General features: G+C 38.3%; 1 protein-coding gene across 1 annotated transcript in view; it reads right to left on the bottom strand.

The window, feature by feature from the left end:
- Positions 1 to 715: 715 nt before the first annotated feature.
- The window catches only part of LOC126937308 (histone-arginine methyltransferase CARM1-like), a 203,088-nt gene continuing 185,431 nt past the window's right edge, over positions 716 to 18,372 (bottom strand). The window contains 6 exon segments of the mRNA XM_050760708.1: positions 716 to 809; positions 10,539 to 10,592; positions 10,594 to 10,674; positions 13,082 to 13,169; positions 16,754 to 16,853; positions 18,178 to 18,256. Coding sequence (XP_050616665.1) covers positions 716 to 809; positions 10,539 to 10,592; positions 10,594 to 10,674; positions 13,082 to 13,169; positions 16,754 to 16,853; positions 18,178 to 18,256 — 496 coding nt within the window.

Genomic DNA, 18,372 nt, shown 5'->3' with positions numbered 1-18,372 from the left:
ACATTATGAGGAAAAAGTCTCTTTTTAATAAGGAAATCAAGAGTAACAGTGTCCAGTGGTTTTATTTGTGTGGTTGATTTCATGTGTGGATTTTTAATTGGCTCATATTTGAACAGGTGTCTAAGGATGGGGAGTTTTTTTTTCTGGAAACATTTGTTGTATTCATCTCACTGTGGCAAGTTCCTTGTATCAGATGAAATCTGCATAGCTTTTAAAGAGAGGAATGTCCTGACTTATGTGAGCTACACATCCAATGAGTCTCAAAAAAAATGTAACTTAAACGAATTCATGTTTTAGGTGTATTGAAATAACTGCTACATAAAGTGAATGAAAGTCAGACTATCTTTGAATCCCACATTTTACAGATGAGAAAACCAAATGCCAGGGAAAGAAACTTGCTTTGCCTGAGGTCACACAGCTCATTATAGCTCAGCTGGAGGACTGAACTCACTTGGAACTGGAGGACATTATAGCTCACTTTGTAGGACTCTCTAGTGACTTTGTTTCAGTATCAGATTGTTATGTATTGAATTCTGTTTAAGGGATCATAAAACATTCAACTCCATACAGGCGCCAAGTCTCCTCAGAGAGGAAGAGAACTAGTATATACTTTCTTTTCCTCTTAGGAAAGATAGAGTTATTCTGTTCCTCTTTACCTGGTCATGGAGTGATTAAGATTTTATAAACGTAGGTGTAAAATGCATGGGAAGATTTCTTACCTAAAGAAAGGATTCTTTAAGTCAAGGATGTTCTCAGATCTGAAGCCTGTTTGGTTCACCAGCGCCACGATCTGAATGTCATAGCTCTGTCTGCATTACAGAGAAAACCACATCTCACAAGACTGGTTAGCTACTCATGTACATATAAGGCATCTTTCATATATGCCTACTTCATAAGGGTTTTGAGAGTAGGTGTTTGGCATCTTATATATGTACATGTGCATTTATTTGGAAGCCATTAATATTTGTAGAGGCAATTCAAAGTCTTGTTTATTCATTAGAAGAATTTGATAGCTATAATTTCTTGATCTAAAAATTACAAAGGTAATGGTACTTCTGGTTGATCAAAGCACATTTTTGGGAAGGGGTGGAGTAGAGAAGCTTTATCAACATCAATGACAGAAAATGGCTTTAAGTAACAGAGATGCTTTATATGTCATCATTGAAGTTCCAAAACAATCTCAATCATGGAAGGACTGGGTGAGCTAAAATTTCAAACTGATGTAAAACAGCCTAACAGCAAACAGATGTGATTGATTTTAAGAGGCCTCAGATGAAGGCTCATGCAATTACAGTGAGAGGAATTGGCTGTTGAGAATAAATAACATTCTTGGTGACTAATCTGAAGGAGTTATGTTTGTAGGATTTTATTAGTCATTCTTAATAATACATATATTTCTGCTGATTATAAAAATGTTACATATTCACTGTAGAAAAAATTGAAAAATAGAGAAAATATAAGGAAAATAATCTGTAATAATAGATTCTTTCAGCTAGTATATTTTCCTTCTATTTTTCTCTCTGTATACTTATAGATGTAAATGTTTAATAAAATGATGCTTAAGTACTGCTTTATATATTTCTTCTTTTATTTGACATAAGCGTTTATCCTATATAATTCTTGAAAATGTATTTTTCAATCATATGAATTACATAATTCATATGAATTATATGAATTTATAGCTCTATTTAATAATTTCCCATTGCTGAATATTTATATTTTTATAATATATTATTACTTATAATAACAAACACTGAATTCTTTACAGAAATGTGGTAAAGGACATTCTTGCAATATATCTTTATGTCCTACCTACAATTATTTACTGGAATAAATTAGAGGTTGACTCACAAGGCTAAAGCATATTAATGTATTTATAATTCCCAAAACTAATTGCTAAAATATCTTCCAGAAAGGGTACCAAATTACTTCCTCACCTACAAAGCATGTAAGTGCCATTTTTTTTAAGAGACAGCTGTCACTCTTGCAGAGGCTGGAGTGCAGTGGCATGATCACAGCTCACTGCAGTCTCAAACTCCTGGGATCACATGATCTTCCCGCCTCACCTGCCCAATAGCTACCCATGTTGCCCAGGCTGGTTTTGAACTCCTGGCCTCAAGCAATCTTCTTGCCTAGGTTCCCCAAAACATTGGGACTACAGGTGTGAGTCACCATGCCCAATGTGAAAGTGCTAATGTTATCACACCTTCCAAATCCTTAATATTTAAATATTTGGTGTTAAAATATTGTGGATTTTTAATTTCCTTTATTAAGCATCTTTTTTAAATTTCAGAAATTAATGAGTGATATAAAGTCCTCTATTCGCACTTCCACACTGTCATTGCCAGTAGAAGCCTGAATAGCCTTAAATATAATGTCATATCCTGTAAAACCAGTAACTCAAGTTCTTGATTTTATTGGGACCAGGCAAACTAGAAGGAAAACATAGCTACAACATGTTTAAAAATCAAGACTATATCCTTTGATCCTTTTTTAACTCAGCTAATTGGCTCAGAACATTGTTTTAAAATTTTTCTTCTATGATAACTACATCCAATACTTCACTACATTTTTGATACCTGAAGGTAGATTCAAGGGGAACTAGATATTGTGACAATGAGCTCCTTAGAAGAGGTTCAAACCTTGCTGGAATCATAGAAAGACTGAGATATCAGCCTGGTAAATAAGTCAGGGAGAGACATACCTACCCTTTTTGCCAAATGAAAGACATCTTAACAATGTCTGAAGTAATTAAAGTAGAACTCCAAGTAGGAATTGAGTACTCTGACGTATGAGTGGATGTGTGTATTTATGGACGCACATATGAACCAGGTTAGTCACAGGAACTGCATGGTTCTTGTTGTGGTTGGGATGAATAATCAATAGATTTTTTGTTATGGGGTCTTCGGCAAGGCTTTTTTTTTTCAGAATAGGATGTACGATAATGTAGCTACTTCACACTCACTTTTTACAACCCACTCCTCTTTGCACACTATCAAAATCCTATCTTCTCTGATGGAAGGAAAAAGAGGGAGCAGTCTGGGGTCAGTCTGGGCAGTGAAAAGCTGAGATTTGTGGTTAAAGCCCTTTAGTGTGTGGCGGGGGAGATTGGGGGTGCAGTGAAAGAATAGTCAGGTTCACTGATTTTATAGTGATTCACCTGACCAAGGAGAATGTGTCTTATTTAAAATTTCAGGAAAATAATACACTTTAATAGCAGTGTCATGCTAATCAAGATACCCAGAAGGTCAACCCCAAACTCAACAATTAAAGTGTAATGTTTATGGAATGTTTCTAAAGCAACCAATAATGAATAATGTAAAACTGTGTCTACAGAACTTTTCATAACTATTAGTTCTTTTGAACCAGTTATTTGAAAATGTGCATTTTTAAAACCCTAGTTCCTTGCCACACTTAGTTATTTTAAACTGTATAGAGACAGAGCAGGTGGGTTAAGTGGGAACATATCTTAGTTCAAGGATTGAATACAAAACCATCGCTTTGTATACCAGCATTTCTTTTGCAATATCCAAGAATAAATTGGAAACTTGGGAACAACATATGCAGAACATGTCTTTCCAGAGAGTATGGTAATTCATGATAATTTCCTCTTACAGAAAACAGAAGATGAAATAGTGGGATAGGCTTAGTTCTGACCATCAAAAAATAATGGGATGGAGAAATACGTGGCAGGAAGCTGGGAAAAAATTACCCAAGTCACCGAGGAGTCACTGATACATAAAGAAATGAAAGCCTCTGCAGGCATGGACTCTAGACCAGTGTTCTTCAAAGGGGTTGAGTTTTCCCCCAGAGAGAACGTGGGATGACACATTGGAGTGTGGAAGAAAATGCTGAACTATTAAAAATTTTTTCGTAGTTATGATGGACTGAATTGTGTCCTTCCAAAACATATGCGCAAGGTCTAACTACCAGTAGCTATGAATGTTACCTTGTTTGGAAATAGGGTTTTGCACCTGTAACCAAGTTCACAAGAGGCCATACTGAATTTGAAGAGATTCTAAATTCCATGGCTGTCCACATAAGAAGAAGAGAGGACACAGAGATACATGCAGGAAAGACAGCCATGTGAAGACAGAAGCAGAGACTGGAGCCATGCAGCTCCAAGGAATCCCAGGGACTGCAAGGCACCATAAGAAGCTGAAAAGCAAAGGGCAGCTTCTTCCTTTCAGCTTTCAAAGGAAATGTGACCCTGCTGGCAGTATTTCTGTCAAAAATTCAGTGTTTATCATTATAAGTAATAATACATTATAAAAATATGAATATTCAACAATGGGAAATTATTAAATAGTGCTATATATTCGTATAATGCCATTGAAAACTACATTTTCAATAATTATGACATAGGATAGATACTTGCTTATGTCAAATAAAAGAAGGAATATATGAAGCAATACTTAAGCATCATTTTGTTAAACATTTACATCTGTAAGTACACAGAGAAAAAAATAGAAGAAAATATAATAGCTGAAAGAATCTATTATCATTATGGTTAGATTCAATAAGACTCTAATCATATTTTAACTAATATGGTGCAACATTAGTGAGTTAAATACCAGCCATGTGATAGGCATATGGGTCAGAGCTAGAAGAATATGAGTAACATTGTAGAACAAAAAAATGTCATCTAAAGCTGCACTAGCACATTCTATTACTTCACTGTGCTGAGTAATGCACAATAGTTTCTTCCATAATTCCTTCTGATGCAGATGACCACATATATAACTATGGAGAGGTTTTATTTTATGTGATGTCCAAGGTAAAACAGTTTAACAATGACCATTAGAAATAGCAATGATTGCAGTGACGCTTCCTATGCTTTAATTCTTTGATCAGCATTTCTTCTAGGTTTATAAACTATAAAGCTCATCAAACTCTCCAAACCAAATCCCTTGGCAAATCTGGGTACAGCAGGCCTTCACAGGGATCCAAAAATTTTAAATAATGTTTCAAAATATTTCTCTACAAGTGGCTGAGCTAGATCCAAAAATCAGCCTATATTTATTTTTCAATGCATCCTTTGATATCTATTTTTGTATGTCTTACAAAATATATAATATATGAGTTTCTATATATGCATATGTACACATAGATCTGTCTATGTATGTGTGTATATATATATGTGGATAGGTATATATAGCATGTCTGTATACACGTGTGTGTGTGTGTGTGTGTGTGCGTGTGTGTGTATGTGTGTAGTTAGAGAGAAACTATTTAGTTCTGGGCTTTCTATTATTATTACTGTAGTACATGCACATAATTAAAAGAGTATTGGGCTGGGCACGGTGGCTCACACCTGTAATCCCAGCACTTTGGGAGGCCAAGGTGGGCGGATCATGAGGTCAGGAGATCAAAACCATCCTGGCTAACATGGTGAAACCCCGTCTCTACTAAAAAAATATTTAAAAAGTAGCCAGGCATGGTGGTGGGCACGTGTAGTCCCAGTTACTTGGGAGGCTGAGGCAGGAGAATGGCGTGAACCCAGCAGGCGGAGCTTGCAGTGAGCCGAGATCACACCACTACACTCCAGCCTGGGTGACAGAGGGAGACTCCGTCTCAACAACAACAACAACAACAAAAGATAAATGTTGGTATACTTGGGGAAGACATACATAAAGTGTTTTTATTCATAGGTGCAGATGATCAAAAAACTTTAAAGACCATTTCTACAACTTTCAGGATATAAATTTCATAAAGTTAATGAAAACACTTGGTTCTATTTTATTGCTGGAGCAATAAAATGAATGACAGCTCCAGAATGATGGGAGACTGTCAAAAATAAAATGTTAATAGTACAATCATAAATGGACCTGATGGGGAAGAAAAGGGCAGTTATTGTCACACCTGTGAGGTTGCATAGGGAACTCTCCTAGGAGTTCAGAGTTTAAAAGAATATTTGACAATAAGGTAGGGGGAGATTCTATCCAAAGCAGTACAAAGGGACAGCACCTTACTGAAAAAGAATGAAAACACTGACATTCACGAAGTGCAGAGGCTTTTAGAAAATACCAAGGAAAACAAGGATTTCAAACCCAAAATATCTGAAGAGAGATACTAAGAATAAGGATGAGAATAAAGGAAGAGGAATTGGAATTAAGATTTACTGTGGGCTTACTGTGTGTTAATCACAAATACTATCTTATCTCTTTTAATATTTGTAAAAGTCTGATGAGACAAGGATTACAAATACTACTTTATAGGTGATGGATGAGGTGAGGAAACTGGGATGTTAGATTCATTAACCTGACCAAAATCACTCCAGTACCAACCAGTATATAGAAGAGACTGAACAGAACCAGCACATAGCAGACTCCAAACTGTGGTCTCTTTACTACATAAGGGTGCTAACCTACTAAGATTAAAAACTTCCTCCCTTCCTTTCTTCCTTGGCAAAGCATTACATGGCCATGTTTTAGCTGCTTCTTTCAATTGTGCTAGACTAAGTTCTTAATGAGAGACGGATATCAGCTGATGACGCCTTCACTCAGTTAGTAATTCCACGATATTTCTGGGTGTCTGAAATATATTAAGTAAAGAGGGATACACCATAGAATAAGACTCAGTCTCTCTTCTCAGGCAGCTCACATATAGAAAATTACAGCAATAAATAGGTGCTCTAACAGAGGTACTACAGGGCTGTAGGAGCCATGGGCAGGAGTGTGAAGTAGATGGTTTGCCTCCTTCTTACCTTTTAAGAAGGGTAGAAAAAATATTACCCATGAGGATGAAACACAAGGTATGTCAGAAGAAAAGTAATAGAAGAATAAGATGATTTTAAATTCACTCACAAAATTATACACTAAGAAACTGTAAAAATATAAATATCTGAAAGAAAAATAATGTTATCCTGGTTTGCAAAAAGCAGAAAAGACAAAGTCCAAAATTCCAGGCAGATGTTGGCTATTGCTCCTTTGTGCTTTCCTTTTTTTTTTTTTTTTCCCAGAACTGGTCATTAAACAGATGGTTGATAAAGATTTAGAAAGAAAGTAGTAACTTTCAGGATGAACATGGCATAAGTCAGCATTTTCCACTTTTCCTTCTGGAAGCTATCCAAAAACAAGGAGAATCGAAATATTCTGCAGATGGCAAACCTCATTTTCTGTAAAACTAGGAGAAGGAGATAATCTGCAGTCTTCGACATATGTGTAAGGGCTGTAAAAGCAGTCAAGATTGGTTATTAGTCATGTGGGAAAAGGTGCAAAAGAAGTGCAAAGAGGGACAAAAGAGCCCAGAGGCAGCACATCTTAGCACCTGAAAATAAGAAGCATTTTTCTGAAATGCAAAAGGTATATTCCTTGTTTGTTAAATCTTGTGCAGGAAATGGGGTGAGCAGCGCTTTGGGCAGAAATGCTCCTGGAACTGGAGCATGGTGGAACTACCTAAAGAATACAAGAGGAGCCATTGTTGCAGTAAGCAGTGTGATTCTGTGGCAACCTAGAAGAAGAAAAAGTTTGAGTTGAGAAAAACCGATAGCATGAAAACTGTCACATCTTCTTCTGCCACAGAAACTTCCTCCTGTAAATAACTGCCCAGAAAAGTCCTATAATTTGATGAACAATAACATCAAAACAACAAGCACGAGAGAGGTGATCAGGAAAAAAAGTAGAAAAAAGTAGTAAAATTTACAAACACATGAAAAACGTGTATCAGTAAAATGATGCCATGGCACATATAAAAAAGTGAGCAAATATTTTCTCACGATTTTTGAAACATAAGGAAGTCTTCACCTGTATGAAGGAAGCAATAACTTTCATGAAGGAAGATCATGATGCAGACGGAAGAGAACAAGAAGGATCTTAAGGTGCAGATACGGAAATGTCTTTGAGATGTATTGCTAAATGAAAAAGGATGTAGAAAGCAGATACAGAATATTACTATTTAGGTATAAAAGCAGTGAGGAGGAAATAAATAAGAAAGTAGATTCTTACCTTTACAGTGTTTTGTAATTTTATATCTAAAATGAAACTCTGAGAGGATATGCAAGAAATAATAACTGAGGCTACATGATGGGGGAAGAGGAGGGGCCCAAATGAGGTTAAGGAGATAGAAAGTCATGATAATTAGAGATCTAGCTCAGTTTCACTACAATAAAAGCGATGTCCAATTAGTTTCATTTCCTTTTTTTTGGCAGAGTTATTGGACTGGGCTATGAGAGTGAAGTCAGAAATTAAGTTTATTTAGATATCATATTCCAAAAAGGTCATATTATATTTCTTTCTGACCTAGATGGAGAAATGTGGCCTGGGAATGAATACAGGTGAGTGGATTTTGAGCTACTTCCATGACCAAAGCCAAAAGGTGTGAAGAAAGCTGAATACATGCAAACTTTGAAGAAAGATTACATCCTTGGCTTTTTTCTACTTAATGTTTTTTAAATCTAAATTTGCCTATTAAATCTGCAAAAGATAAAATGGTAGGAGTCACTAATATGCTAAAAACTTTAAAAGAAATAATCCACTGGCTCTAGTAAAGATCCAAAAACGATAGATAATTGAATGAGTGGAATAAATACAAAAACCTGTACGGAAGTTGAAAAAGACCAGCTGCATACTAGGAAAAGGGAGAAATGTGATTTGAAAGTCAATCATGCAAAAATACACTTCTTGTGTTTAATTGACTATACACTCAAGTAAAATGGATCCCAAACTTAAAAATATATTATTATGATTCAAAACAGAAATAGTTACTATTGCTCTGATCCCAGCATTTATCAGAACACATATGCTGTCGTCCTGTAATTAGTTCTGAAGAAATGTTTTCAAAGGGGACACTGATAACCAGGGTATTTCAGAGGGGGAGAACTTAGAATTTCAAACTATTTCAAAATCACTCTTATGGGAGGGAGGAGTTGAGGATGTTAGCTTAAAGACAGGTAGGCTAGAAGGACATTTGGTAAAACTCTCCAAATATTTGAACAATTGCCATTTAGAGGTTACAGCCAACTTACTTTGTTTGAGTTCAGAAACACAACTAAGATCAATAAGTGGAATTTATAGAAAGTAAGATATAGAATCAACAGCAAGGATAATTTTTTAATAATTGGAGATGTTGAAAATGGGAGACATTAATAGCCAAGGACCATATGAAGCATAACCTAACCTTACCAAAACTTAAATACAAACCAAACAAGATGCTACTGTAAAAAAATATTTTTGGGTCTATCAGACTGACACAAATCACAGAGATGGATAACATGAAGTTTAGGAAAAGATGTAGAGAAATGAACATGCTTATTTATTGCTGGTGCAAGGGGAAATTGGTGCAACCATTGGGAAAAGTAGTATCTACCAGAGCATAACATGTACATACTCTGTGATTCAGCATTTCCATTTCTAGGCATCTCATTTGAAAACACTCATGTCACCGTACACACTGTGTGTTCCAAGATGTTTAGTGCGGAATTTGTTGCAATGCCAAAATAATTGAAAGCAACCTGAATCAGTCAATCAGAGATTTTTTTTTAAAAAAAAAACATCATAGTATAACCATGCTCTGGACTATTATGCATGTATTAAAAAGAACAAAAAAAATCTATCTGTGCAGATTCAGGACTTATTACTAAGTAAAAATTAAGTTGCAGACTTCTAGTGTAACTTGTACAAACAAGCCCCACCATGATGTTCTTTACTGGCACATCACGGAAAAATCACCTGAAAGTATACAAATCAAACTGTCACATCAGAGGCGTGGGGTGAGGTGTGGGACTGGAGAAGGACTCTATATACTTGTGTAGTTTTGAGTTATATGTATGTTAGATTTTTGTAATTAAAGAAATAAAGACTTCAAAAATGAAAGAGTTAGTTTGTGAGGTGGAGAGCTCTTTGTCACAGGAGTATTCAAGCACAGGCCTTTCTCTGCTTAATAGTTTTGAAATAAAAATTTGACTGTTACATCTGCAAAAGATAAAATAGAAGGAAGAGTGAGAGGTAGCGAGGAAAGAAAGTTGAATAAGATGACCTCTGAGTACCCCTGATACCCTGAAGGTCTTGGAACCACTCCTCTACTCTTCCATCCTCTAACTCACACAGCAGAGTTCCAATAAGGTGAAATAGGACATGGAAAAAATGAGAGATAAATCGAGGTAAATCTTGCAGATAACTCATGAAATCCATTTCCACAGAGTCCTTCCTGACACTATATACTGCCTCTGGAATGCTTTTCTCCCCTGCATACAGATCAATTTTATTGTACTAAATTTGGGGGTATGTGGCCAGACCGACCGAGGTAAGTCAGTCCAGGAAGCTGACACAAGGTTTAAACACTTGATCATTCAAGCCTTGGCAAATACTCCTGTGAGCTGCTGGATTTCCTTCCTTCCTCCACGATCAGGTAGAGAACACTGCCTTTGAGTTATGTGAAGCTCCTCTTCTTTACCACACACATTGCTCAGGCAGGCCTCTGGAAAGCTTGCTGTCCGTTTGTACATGCTGGAGTCTCAGGGGCCCGCCAGCTTCTTCCTGCTCCCAGACCTCAATGCCCAGGAAAAAGAGGTGAAAACATATCTGTACTTTCCTGCTTACCGTTTATTGGCTACAAACAGCATTTTCCCTGACAGCATCTCCCCTTCCTTGGCCAAGAGGAGTCTGCAGGAGGCACCGCACCTGGTACCAATGAGTCAGAGGCTCAGTTGGGGCTGTTGACAGCCAAACCGTTACCCTGTAGGGCAAGAAAAAGAGATAAAAGCCAATCACATGTCAGACCCACATTAATGGGTTGGACTGCAGACTAAGGTTGATAGTGGTTTTCGTTCTTTTGAGTCATAGAGGCCTTTGATGAGAAGGATAGCTCAATTTATGGAGCAGGCGGGCGCGGTGGCTCATGGCTGTATAATCCCAGCACTTTGGGAGGCCAAGGCAGGTGGATCACAAGGTCAGGAGATCGAGTTCAGCCTGGCCAATATGGTGAAACCCCATCTCTACTAAAAACACAAAAATTAGACGGGCATGGTGGCGGGCCCCTGTAGTCCCAGCTACTCGGGAGGCTGAGGCAGGAGAATAGCTTGAACTTGGGAGGCAGAGGTTGCAGTGAGTGAGATCACACCTGGGTGACAGAGAAAGACTCGGTCTCAAAAAAAAAAAAAAAAAAAATTATGGCGCAAGTACCATATGCTGAGTACTGAATTAAGAGTTTATGTATATAATTTTAGTAAATCTATACAATCATCCTATGAAGTATGCCCAGAGAGGTTAAACAATTTGCCCAACATCACATAGGACAACTGGGGAACCATGCTTCAAACTGATAGACTTGGCCACCATGGCAACCTGTATTTCTAAATCAAAGCTCATTAGAGGCTCAATAAGTAACAAGGTTAAATCAGAAGCTGATTTGCTTGGATAGTGCAGCAAAGGGAGATGTCTGGAGTCTGGCCTCTTACTGACTCCTGCCAACCTGTTCAGGGGTCTTGAAGGGGCTTCTGGAGGCAAGAAAAACTACCAGAGCATATGGCGTCTACCATGCTTCCAGCTCAGACATCCTGTGTGTGTCTGCCTGAGTGTTAAATGGAGTTTCCTCATTTCATATGAAAAAGTGAGAAAGTCTTGCTGTGCTTCTACACCAAGGTCACCTGTCCAGGGGTTGGGCAGTGGTTGCTGGCTGAAGGGGAGCAAGGGGCACATTAAGCATGGGGCAAATTCCTAGAGGGTTAATTTTGACTAGAAGATTTGGGGAAAAATTATATGTAATTTACCTACCTAAGTAATATAAATGACTTTTATATCAAAATATACTCAGATGTAATATAGAATAGAATGCAAATCTTCCTTCCCCTTCTTCTTCTGTTTTTTTTTTTTTGAAACAGGGTTTCTGCCCTGTTTCAAGGCCTGTTTTTCTGTTGCCCAGAGCTCAAGTGATCCTCCCACCTCAGCCTCCCAAGTAGCTGGGACTACGGGCATTCACCACCATGCCCAACTAATTTTTAAAAAAACCTTTTGTGAGAGAGGGTCTCGCTATGTTGCCCAAGCTGGCTCACAAATTTTCTCTCTATATATATTTTTAAAAAGACAAAGCATTTAATTTAAAAGACACTTCCCCCTTGAGGTAGGCCACTTCACACTTGTCTCTCTCACCCTTACAGGACCAAATTCACTTACATGGGTTATTACAGAGAGGAGAAAATGTATGTATTCTTTGAACAAACATGTTCATATGGAGTCAAGGTTATTTGTGCCTCATTTTCTTCTTCTCAGATTGTCAGCTCTGACAAGGTTTCCAGGGGTCACCTCTCTTGAGTCTTCCCCCCAGACCCCCAAGCTGTATTACAGCCCCATGGGCATTTCTTTCTAAGCAGGTACAATGATAAGCCTGGGCATTCTCACAACGAATGAAGGAGAGCACACGGTAAACATTTTCCTCCACCTGGGCATGTGACCCAGACCAGATCTCTTTGCTAGTTGGAACATACTAGAAAGCCTGGGAAGAGAGTACAGCAGTCAGGAAGAGAATAGAGATTTGGGGGCCACGGACTGGTGCAGCCCACACAAGGAACACCAAACAGTGACAGCCAACGTGTAGGTAGTCGTTCCCCTCTTTTCCCTGCAACTTTCAAACCTGTGCAATAGGAAGGTGCACAGATAGCGAAGTTTCCTAATGTTGCAACTAGCATTAGTAATACACATCTGCCTGATCGTCAAAGGACTCCAGAGTATAAACCGAAACCGGGAAAAGTATAATTCAAGGTATCAGGATACAAGAGATTGTATAAGCCAGTGTGTCAGAAACAAAAGCAAAGGCTTGGGGTACCACCCCATCGATTCTATTAAAGACCAAAGAGGTGCAAAAAGCAAAAACCCTCTCTCACTCCTCCAAAGCTCAATCCATTTGGCTGAAGAGGCTTTGCATAGTTTAGTTAGAGTTGATATGACACATGGAAAAGCATCTCATTTTCACTTTTTCCTAAAATCTAAAATTAACATTAACATCTGTGTTTATTTCCTTGAAAATTGGAGAAACAAGAATTAGTGTCATTGAAATCAATTATTAAACACTTTAAAATTGTGATTACAAATAGTAGATAGCATGGGGTAGAGCAGACTGAGAAAATGTTGGTGGGGGGTATACACACAGAGATCCAACAAATGCCACATCAAACCAGAACGCCAGGCCATGGATGAGCCCAGACTGTGCTATCTGAAACACAAAGGGAATTTCTACTCTGTAAGGAAATAAAAAAGATAAAAGACTTGGAATTATTTTGTTGTTGTTGACAGATGTACTAGATATATTTGTGAGATCAGTAGGAATATTTTCTTTCTCTCTTGGACACTTTTGCCTTGGCAGCCAAGTTCTCTCAGTGTGTGATTAATGCTTGGGTGGTGCTGCACATTTGAGAAGCTTACTTCTTGACAAAACCCTTCAAGAACTACGCTACTCTGCTGCAATGACCTGGAACTGCATAGGGTGAATGTAACATCTGGAGCTAGGTTTTTTAATTTAATTTAATTTTATTATTATTATTATACTTTAAGTTCTAGGGTACATGTGCATAACATGCAGGTTTGTTACATATGTATACTTGTGCCATGTTGCTGTGCTGCAGCCATCAACTCGTCAGCACCCATCAACTCGTCATTTACATCAGGTATAACTCCCAATGCAATCCCTCCCCCCTGCCCCCTCCCCATGATAGGCCCCGATGTGTGATGTTCCCCTTCCCGAGTCCAAGTGATCTCATTGTTCAGTTCCCACCTATGAGTGAGAATATGCGGTGTTTGGTTTTCTGTTCTTGTGATAGTTTGCTAAGAATGATGGTTTCCAGCTGCATCCACGTCCCTACAAAGGACACAAACTCATCCTTTTTTATGGCTGCATAGTATTCCATGGTGTATATGTGCCACATTTTCTTAATCCAGGCTGTCACTGATGGACATTTGGGTTGATTCCAAGTCTTTGCTATTGTGAATAGTGCTGCAATAAACATACGTGTGCATGTGTCTTTATAGCAGCATGATTTATAATCCTTTGGGTATATACCCAGTAATGGGATGGCTGGGTCATATGGTACATCTAGTTCTAGATCCTTGAGGAATCGCCATACTGTTTTCCATAATGGTTGAACTAGATTACAATCCCTCCAACAGTGTAAAAGTGTTCCTATTTCTCCACATCCTCTCCAGCACCTGTTGTTTCCTGACTTTTTAATGATCGCCATTCTAACTTGCGTGAGATGGTATCTCATTGTGGTTTTGATTTGCATTTCTCTGATGGCCAGTGATGATGAGCATTTTTTCATGTGTCTGTTGGCTGTATGAATGTTTTCTTTTGAGAAATGTCTGTTCATATCCTTTGCCCACTTTTTGATGGGGGGACCTAATATCATAAAAACCCTAGAGGAAAACCTAGGTAGTACCATTCAGGACATAGGCATGGGCAAAGACTTCATGTCTAAAACACCAAAAGCAAAGGCAGCAAAAGCCAAAATTGACAAATGGGATCTCATTAAACTAAAGAGCTTCTGCACAGCAAAGAAACTACCATCAGAGTGAACAGGCAACCTACAGAATGGGAGAAAATTTTTGCAATCTACTCATCTGACAAAGGGTTAATATCCAGAACCTACAAAGAACTCAAACAAATTTACATGGAGCTAGGTTTGACTAGAGAAGAGGAGGATGGCTCAGGACACAGAGGGCAGCCATCCTTCAAGAAGCCAAAGCATGGGCAGGGACAGTTCCCTTCCACAGCTGCTCAAAGGGAAAGGTTGTTCAGGCCTCTAAAAATGGAGTGGAGCACAAAGGAAACATCGAACTCAGAAGGTCATCCTCATAGTTAATTTATTTTTGTGGGAGGCAATTTAACTTCCACTAGGCTACAACAAGAGTCATGCAGAAGTAGCTATGGTTTATGCCAAATGCAGAATAAGCAGGAATAGAAAGGGTATTGGGAAAGATACAATGCAATCTAGATGCTGGACCTATTTTAGCTGTGGAACCTTGGAAGGTCATTTAAATTCCCTGAAACTTGGTACCTGCATTTGCTGAAGGGTGACAAAATCACTCTCCTACTTTCCTCAGAAGATTCTTCTGCATGTTAAGTGAAAAAACATGTATATAAGAGTTCTTTGCAAACTTTAGAGTAATTCATAATTATTGGCTCATTGCTGGGGCTGTATCACTTCAAGGAGTTGGATTTTCTGAAGTGCTTTATAAGTTTTCAAAGGAGGTTGTACGTTCTCTGTATTCATGGTGTCCCCAAAGACTTACCTTCCTTCACTCGCCTGAAAATAAAATATTTCTAGAGTTTTCCATTGTACTTGGCACATTGAATTTATCGGTCTTGACTGTTATTATTTCTTTTCATGTTTTGCATCTCCCTAGATAAAGTATGAGCTCCTGAAGAATAGAGACTTTAAAAATTACTTTCCATACATGTGCTAGCACCACCACAGTACCTGGCACATAGTAGAATCTCAATAAACATTTGTTGAATTAATGCACAAATGAATGAATGACATCGGTGGAAAACCCACATAGACATAATTTTTAAAATATTCCCTACGATTCAGGAGGTAGTTCAGAGCAATAAATAAAGCTAATCAAAGTCGATTTTTTTCTGGATCTTTGGTAGTTATTAGAGTCGTTTGCAGATGCCATTTCTCTTGCTCTGAGCATATGGTAGGATTGCAGTTTTCCACCCACTTGAGCTCAGGTACTGCCTTGTGATTTGCTTCGACTGATCAAATGTGAACAGAAGTGACTTGTGCCGTTTCCAGGCAGAAGCTTTCATTGTCCTTTCATACTTTAACACACTCATTCTTTCTCCTGAGTGACCAGCATCATTTCAGATAGAAGCTGCTGCACTGGCCCAATTACTGGTGTAAGTAATGCATGGTAGAGCTAAAGCTAGCACATGATGGATAATTGTGTAGAAAACAAGACACCTGTGTTATTAGAAGCCACTGAGGTTTCTTTTTGTTACTGCAGCATGTTCTGGCCTATCCTAACATCCAGGATACCCTTTGTGCATCATGATATCAAGATGGATTATTTTTTCATTAGCCAGATGCACCTTCTAAATTCTCACTCTTGCTTCTCCAGTAGCTCCAGGTAAACAACCACCTGGCTAAGTCTTAACTTTCTTGCCCAGAAAACAAATATGACTATTAATTTTCTAAGGGAGAAAAAGACAAAATATTAATGAAAGGTCACCCCAAAAGGATTCACATCCCCATCTAAAAAAATGGAGCCAAGTCAAGGTAGGAATTCTCATTTCAGAGTCTTTTCAAGTGGAGGGGAAGAGGACAGAAATGAATATTTATTGAGTGCCCTCTTTAAAAATCAGCTGGTGCCTCTAAAACACTTAGCACGGTACCTAGTATGGAGAAAGCACCTAACAAGTTGTAGCTCTTTGCTTGTCCTTAATACATTCACTGGCCTAAGTGCATTCACATATATGCCGTCACTTTAGAGGCACAAAGCAGAGTGGCTAAAAGCCCAGACTTTGGAGCCTTCTGAAAGGTTCAAATCCTAGTTCCAATTAATACAATTTTTAATTCTGTGACTTTATGCAACCTATCATTCCACTTTGCCTCCTATGTGTCATCCATAAAATGGGGATAATATCCTAGGAAGGAAACATCATTATCTTTATTTAGCAATAAATGAAACTAATACTGACGCATCATTCCCATATGTGACCAATATCTAAAATCTCTCCCCTGTGTGAGTAGCAAAAGTCTGCAATGAAGTTTTGTGGGTGGGAGATGTAGAGAGAAGATTTTAAACATCCAGAGCAACACTGATTTGCACAAATCTGTGTAGATCTTCCTCTTCTGCATCCATAAAGTTTACTGTGTATTTGACTATTTGAGTCATCAAAATCCTAACATCGAATGTGTCCTTGGGGGAAAAAATCAAAGATGTTACCTTTCTGCCAAGATAAACTGAGCTCAAGGAAATTTGCAGTCTAGCTTTTCTTCTGTAATTTTAAGTCATCAGGAGTTGGAATTTAGAAAGCATGAGTTAATGAGAATAATGTTAACAATAAAAACAATAAAAAATGAGTACCTACTATGTTAAGCACTGAGTGCTTTTCATGCTTTACTAAGTGCTAAGGGCTTTACTAGGATGTATCATTTACTCTTTAAAAATCTCTGGAGCAGGCATTTGGGGTGTGTGTGTGTGTGTGTGTGTGTGTGTGTGTGTGTGTGTGTTTCTGACTATCCAGAATTTATTTAGCAGTGCGGGTTTATCTCTTCTCCACATTCTGTCCAAAAAGTTCCATGTGAACTTAGTATACCCTCGGTAAAAGATGTGGCATATGACCCCAGATCAGCAAGTCAGAGCACTACTTTTCCCCTGAAGACAGTGATTGGTTCATAGATGAGCACATAATCCAAGGTAGGATAACTAACTAAACTACCTAAACTAAATCTGGAGCTTTTGACTTAAGTTATTAGGAAAAGGCAGGCTCTCCTGTGGAATTTAGAGTCGTAAAAATCAGAGGCTGGAGTTTCTGTAGCCATCTTGTTACCACGAAGGGAAAGCCTGTCTAGGAAAAGTGTTAAATCAGAGGAAGTAGAGATAATTGATAAGGATAGAAAAATCACATCCTGGTGACATTTTTGGAGATCCTGCAACACGTCCCAGAAGCAAACTCTGTCTCTAGGCTTTGTAATTTTTGAAAGACAGTCATTCAATTTTAGCTTAAGCCAATTTGATTTTTCTTCTACTTACAACTGAAAGATTTTCAGATGATGCAAACTTAAAGTTTTCCAAGGTTACACAGCAAAACGGGGCCATGGCTGAAATTTAAATCTGATTAACGGCAAAGCTCCTGCTCTAAGCTGTTAGATAATGCTTGCTCTTCTATTATGTTTTGGGCCACTAGAATGAAAGGAAGGATGTGAATTATTGAACAAATGAAAGGGCTGAGTTGCGTATGGGGTGGGTCAGGGCAGTGGGGAACTACAAGTTACTTACTGAAAGGTAGTTTAAAAATTTTCTTGCTTTCAATAGTATCATTCTCTGCTGATTTTCTTAATTGATGGAGGAGATTAGAGCTGGAAGACTTGAACACATAGTGCTCTAGGGAACTCTTTCTCCTATTCTGTGATGGCTTAGCACAGAACCTGGCAGCGCAGTGCACGCCAGTGAATGAGTGAATGAGTGAATGAATCAATACATAAACATGGGAGAAAGCCTGAAAAGAGAGCACACTTACTACTATTGGCTGCCTGAAGTATTCATCCACTGCACCCCGGAGACTGGACAGGTTGACCCCATAGAAACATTGCTGGTAACTAAAATACCACAAAAAAATCACCATGCATCTTGTCTGTCATCTGAGTCCCCAGGCCCCCCATAGCTGTTATGTGCTATAAGGCTGCCTCATGGGTCCTCTGCGTTAGCCCTGCGG

The sequence above is a fragment of the Macaca thibetana genome, chromosome 15, assembly GCF_024542745.1.
Source record: "Macaca thibetana thibetana isolate TM-01 chromosome 15, ASM2454274v1, whole genome shotgun sequence".
NCBI classification, from domain to species: Eukaryota; Metazoa; Chordata; class Mammalia; order Primates; family Cercopithecidae; genus Macaca; species Macaca thibetana.
Note: the sequence above shows the minus strand (reverse complement) of the source record. Positions and strands in the feature narration are given on the sequence as shown.